This window comes from Dermacentor silvarum, chromosome 9 (genome assembly GCF_013339745.2).
Source record: "Dermacentor silvarum isolate Dsil-2018 chromosome 9, BIME_Dsil_1.4, whole genome shotgun sequence".
Taxonomy (NCBI): Eukaryota; Metazoa; Arthropoda; class Arachnida; order Ixodida; family Ixodidae; genus Dermacentor; species Dermacentor silvarum.
Window position 1 is genome coordinate 50080421 of NC_051162.1, and position 6099 is coordinate 50086519.

At 44.8% G+C, this 6099-nt stretch overlaps 1 protein-coding gene across 1 annotated transcript; it reads left to right on the top strand.

Moving 5' to 3' along the window:
• The first annotated feature begins 353 nt into the window (after window positions 1–353).
• On the top strand, window positions 354–3244 carry LOC119464731 (PI-actitoxin-Aeq3b). Its single transcript, XM_037725694.2, has 3 exons — window positions 354–487; window positions 1945–2163; window positions 3136–3244. Exons 1-3 carry the CDS (start codon window positions 442–444, stop codon window positions 3138–3140), a joined length of 270 nt encoding a protein of 89 aa, XP_037581622.1. The 5' UTR covers window positions 354–441; the 3' UTR covers window positions 3141–3244.
• The last annotated feature ends 2855 nt before the right edge of the window (window positions 3245–6099 follow it).

The window sequence follows — 6099 nt, forward strand, 5'->3', positions numbered from 1 at the left end:
TAGCATTACAATTTATATCACCGCCATCTGACGCGGAAAGTCCAGCGTAGCAAGGCTGGCGTGTTCAGGCGTCCATTATATCTCCCTGAACAATAGTTATTGCTTCACAGCTGATGATAGTCAAGCGCGGCGACCTAACAGGCCACGCACCTGTGCTGCCTAAGGCGTTGGAGCGTTTATCTCTCTTCTGTAGGCCACCTCATTTCCATCAGCCTCTACACTTTGGGTTGTTATCGACCTCAATCCGGATCAGGGACCGGCGTGCACGTTATCGGCGGTCACTGCGTGTGCTGGACGACAGCTGTTTTCAGTCCCGATGATTTCACTGCGCTTCAGAGTATAAAAGCGTGGCATGCGTCGAGGATGTCAAATCATTGCGGAAAGCATTGTGCACAGATTTCGTTGTGAGTGTTATTCGGACGTCAGCGGAATCTTAGAAGCATGAATACAGCTCTGGTTTCCTGCTTCCTGACGTGTGTCCTTTTTGGTAAGCCACGCTAACTATTACGGAAACGCGCCTGTGTCGTTGTTAGTTTACCGTCACGGTGATGTTTCATTTCATCTGTGTTTTCTTTCCGCGTCGCAATGCCGGCGACCAGAACTGCACTGAAATCTGCCAGTATGATAAAAGAGCGCCATTCAGTTGCATCGGCTGAATTACTTGAACATGGACAATACTGCCAAGGCCAATTACATTGTAATTTTATATATTAAACAAAGCTTCACTATTTAAAATTTTATATTCTCATCATGACACATGTCCCAATTAGCGTAGTGAAACCGATTTGTAATGAATCCGTTTCCATTTAGCAGAAATCGCGCTAATAGCACCGAGTTAGAGAGGTACGCACTGATAATCTTTGAACAAATGGTGCTGATGTTAGCTAACATTTAACAGAAACTATTATTTAGCCAACAAGTTCATTTGTAACTATCACAGACTTCCTGATCTACACATCCGCGATCCTGAATAACAGTTAGGTTTCTGAAAAATTGCTCATAATATCCCTGAAGTACAGTTGCTCATTTGAAAGTACAAAATTACAAACGGACAAGAAACTAATCTAGTAGTATAGCATTGCCTTTACAGCAATATTCTGCAGGCTTTGTAGGGACGTCCTGCAGACGGTTTATTTTGCACACAGCGAGATGCAGAAGTTTAGTACTTACTGCTAAGTACCGGACCTTTAGGAATGGTGTCTTCGTAAGTGGATTGAACGTTAGTATACTTGCATTTATTGCTAGATAGTGTATTGGAACTGGATATGTTACTTTCAGAACCAATTTGTGAAAATGGGTTCAATAGCGTTGGATCTGAGACCTCTAGCATTCCACTGGGAGGCCAGCGCAATTGTAAATTAGGGAAATCGGCGAGCTTGTTGAAAGCTTACAATTCTTCAACCTGTGGCAAGCATAGCGATCATATCACTGAACACAGTCTTCAAGTGTTCTGGCCATGCGGTGCAGCTGTGTGACGAGAACCAATACGTGAAGGTCAGAAAGCAACACGCGAACAGCTGCAGCTCCTGAAGACCTCAGTGACCGACAGTAGCCTCGATATGCACCTCCGGATGAATCGAAACCCTCTCCTTCCTTTTCATCCTCTAACATCCCCATCTCCTTTGAAGGGTAGCAAACATGACGCGTGTCTTGTTGACCTCACTGCTTTTCCTTCTATCTCTCTCTTTACTACGCGTGGACAATGTCGCTAAAATGGAGGATAAGACTTGTTGGTAGTGCACTATGTGGAAAGCACAAGCACACAAACAGCATTGAGGGAGGGGGACACCACAGTGGCTTGTGGCAACCTGTTATTTTGTAGCTTGCGCGTTTGCGCTTTAGACATAATTGTATTTCACATATAGTCACATTAAATGCATCTTCCAGTGCTCTCGACCCTGTGAGATGCTTACGCGGTGGTGATGCTTACGTATTTCCTCATAGCAATGGCCGCCGGAGAGGTGGACGTGCAGGACTGGTACCGCGGCGTGGACTTCGACGTGGGCTGCCGACCGGCCCCGGTAACCGGTCTGTGCAAGGCCTCGTTCCTGCGCTGGTACTTTGACGTGGCTGCCGGCGAATGCAAGCAGTTCATTTACGGAGGATGCGGTGGTAACGAGAACAGATACCAAACCATGAGGGAGTGCGAGATCGCCTGCCTCCGTAAGTGTCTCCTAAATGGTTTAACAACATTTGTAGCAGATTAACGACACTGTTTCCTTTTGGCTAAGTTCATTGAAGTTCAGGCATAATTTAGGAAGTGTAGAGCTATAGCTTAGCTGAAGGGTTGATATTGTGAGCACAGCTGTGGGGTTGGACGTTTATGTAAACGTCAGTGAATTCAAGGAAGTACCACTCGGAGCAGATGATTTGCGTAGTAATAGGTTCGTTACAGCTAACGAGGCACAGACATGCCATACACTCTAAGAACAGTTGCACCCTTTGGGGCGTATTTTTGCCACAGAACAATAATCGTCATCTGACTTGCGTGGCTTTCCTTTCTTTAACGCGGTGCGCCCGGCACTTCTCGGTCACGAACGACAAGAGCGTTATCAGCGTGACACAGCGTTCTCGACAGGAAAGTAGCAAGTGCAGAGTTTTCAAGATAGTAAACGCAAGCAAGACAGATGACGATTATTGTTGTGTGGCAAAAATGCACCCCAAAGGGTGCAACTGTTTTTAGAGTGTAGGTTCTTAAATGAAGGTGCGTTTACTGGAGAGGAAACGTAGTGCGGGTTAGTCGATATGGCTGAATACATGTACAGGCAATTACAGAGTGCGTGTCAAACGGAGCGTACAGCAGAAACTGAAAAATTGAAACTGAATTGAAATAGTATTTTTTGCTCGGGAACGTTATAGATTTTGCCCCATAAACGAACAGCATCTTTTATATTTCCATTTACACATGTATTGAAAAATTGTCATAATACCTATTACACCTATCACGGAGGCTGGCTATGGTTGAAAAGGTACCTTGTTGATCCATTTCATGATGCGTTCGTTTTCTAGGGAACTTAGGCTACCACGGAACATTTGTGTAGTCTTTTTCCTTGTATATTCAATTCGTCGAAATTATGTTTTGTCTTTTGTTGCCGAGAGTGACTCACCGTCGTGAGGGACTTTTTTTCTTTGCAGGTTGATTCACCTGGATGACTTCAGCGAAAGAAACCCCGAGCACAGATTGGTACTCAAGAAACTCCTATATATCGTTTCCGTCACGGAATAAATTGGCTTCGCCGTTCTATTTCGTAGTCTTATCTGCTCATTGGAGTAGTATTAAGTTCTAACAAACATGGCGTCTGGCTGGAGTGATGTTCTATTTCACATTGATATGAAAATGTAATTTAGTATTTCCCTAACAGTGAAACCGTCTGCCGAGAAGTAAACTAGACTGCGTCAAGACACCTAGTGTCGGAGATGTTTAGTGTAAGAAATGGGCCTAAAAATCAGGCGCTGTAAATTGCGTAAAATATATAACGATTTAAATTATGAAAGCGATGCGTGGAATGAATATAAAAATTTCGTTGGGAAAGGATGATGTAGTAAAATGTGTGAGTGACCGTAACACTACTGCAGCAACAGGGCTCTTGAATGCAAGGCTTGAACGCTCGTGCTCAACAAAACATACTTGGGGCGCTATAACGTAAAATGATTCCAAACTTTTTTGACTCCAAACTCCTGACGTCAAATTTACGTAACCACCGACGCAAGCATGGGGCGGTGACCCGCAGCGTTTTCTGTACAACCCAATCAAACACTGTCCTCGTTTATAGGAGGTCACCTTTGTTTGCTTTCAAAACCAATAACATTGTCTACATTCAGTGGTTTTTCTTATATAATTGGCTGCCAAGAGGCGAGGAGCATGCTCTAGTGGAGAGGGTTCCGATGAAGCCGAGCCAGCACAGTGAAATTAGATAACCGCATGAAGAGCGCGGTGCCGGCTTCTCCGATTGGTCCGCTTCGCCTTACTTAGCTTGCGATGGCTGGTCGAAAATCGCGGCGGCGTGCAACGGAAGAATAAGAATGCCGCTAAAACGGATCCTTAGCAAGGATGAACTGGCAGAGCGATGTCGTATGCATGCCGAAAGGGCTCGCTAACGTTTTACTGCCACGCAAAGGGTTTATCATGCGCAAATACATACATGCTCACCGGCAGGTGCGAGTAGCGAGGGCCTGAGCGATCGGCGGGCAGCCATCTTCTATTCCTTTCGGAACTGGGCAGCCTGTGGCTATTCAAAAAAATTTTCAGTTTTGTTCGGCATTTATTGCATTTTTTTTCGCGTACACGTCACTTTGACGTGGTGAGTTTTCGCGGTTTTGTGAGGTCACGTGACATACAGACGAAGTGGGCGTAGCCAGAAAATATTGGACCAATACCTGAGGGCTAATGCTGAAAAGGCGTCGAGTCAGGAATGATTGTTTTTCTTTTGTGCGGTTTAATCATGCATAATCAGTATGTACATGTTATATCAGATGGGGAGCTATCGCGGTTTTCGTGACGTCGCGTGACAGACAGGCGAAGTTGGGAGTGTCCCGAAAATGTTTTGACCAATCGTGGAGACTGATTGCAGAAATTGGAATCAAAACAGTTCGGAATCATTTTGCGATATAGCGCCCGTGCATTGCAAATACAATCACCACGAGGGAGTCTTTGTTTCAAATAACCTGGACAGATGAATTTTAGGATGTAAATAATGTGAAACTGATTAAAGCTGTTTTAAAGTTGACAGCTCAGTGGCAATTTCGCGGCAAATGCGAGGGAAATTCGTTAGCATTACCACGCACCTTTTTTGAGGACCCGGATCCTCAATTTAAACCGGGTTCACCACATTGTGAATTGTAATTCAGGAACACACTCGACACACCACCTGCATCTTCGTGGAGGGAAGTGCACCCGACGCTGATTCTGGGCAGACCACCACCAGTCACACTATACATACATATATATGTATATATAAGCATATCATAAGAAGCCAGCAAACAATAACACCAAAGACAACACTGGGGAAATTACTTGTACTTATTATTTGAATTAAAGAAATGATAAATTAATGGAAATGGATGAAAAAACAACTGTCCGCAGGTGGGGAACGAACCCACGTCTTCGCATTACGCGTGCGATGCTCTCACCATTGAGCTACCGCTCCTATATATATATATATATATATATATATATAGGAAGTTTAATAGAAATCAGGCCCCTCGGTTTCATTTCTTCTAGTTCATCCACACACACACATTTAGAGGTTCTTTCACGAAACTTGAGCCAAACCTTAAAAATATGCAAATGCGACGTAGCTGGACCGAACCTATAGGTAATGTTGTTTGCCGTCGCGTGGAAATACTTAGCATATTTTCTTGCATTCCACATAATTAGATAATAAGTTTTAATTAGTTATTCAACTTAATTATAATATTTACATGAAAGGTGTCAATGGGAAATTTATAGAGCAACAAGAACAAAACGCTTAACCTCGCACTCGGCCGCGCAACGCTTGAAACAGTCAAGCTGGGCGAGCGTAGACCAGCATTTTCCGCGTCTCGGACTTACGGCCGTCACTGCGCGTTGCATAGCGCAGCTTGCGACACCGACACCGCGTTCCAATGCCGACAACGCGTTCCAGCAGACCCGCTCCGTGAATGCGTCTCTCTGCCTCTCGCTGTCATAGCGCGCAAAACCTCTTTTTCACGTCGGAGAGCACGAGCGTACGAACGCGACAGCTGTGGACGAAGACGACGACGCTCGAACGCAATCATATGGTTCGCATAAATGCATGTTCTGCAAGCGTGACGAACCTGCGCCTGAATGGATGCACTTGTTGGACGCATGTGTGTGTTTGCCAGAGTTTTAAGTGTGTAGCTATGTTCGCACTGTAATATATCTTCAGTTTTGTTTTCCATGTAATAAAAAGTTGTCGCAGTTTCACCTGAAAGGTGAAGCATCAATTGCGATAGCAAATTTTTAGAGAGATATACGGAGTAATGATATTAGCTTTATCAGCTGTATAAACTTGGACATGCAGCAGCACCGGCAACGCGCCGAACTGTTGTCGACGCCGTCGGCATTTTGCCCGCGTTCGCTCAAAATGCGTGCGGCGT

Bases quoted from the DNA above. Each gene is read 5' to 3' on its own strand.
- LOC119464731 (XM_037725694.2), top strand. From the start codon at position 442: ATGAATACAGCTCTGGTTTCCTGCTTCCTGACGTGTGTCCTTTTTG. The intron at 488-1,944 runs GTAAGCCACGCT...ATTTCCTCATAG, and splicing joins CCTGACGTGTGTCCTTTTTG to CAATGGCCGCCGGAGAGGTG.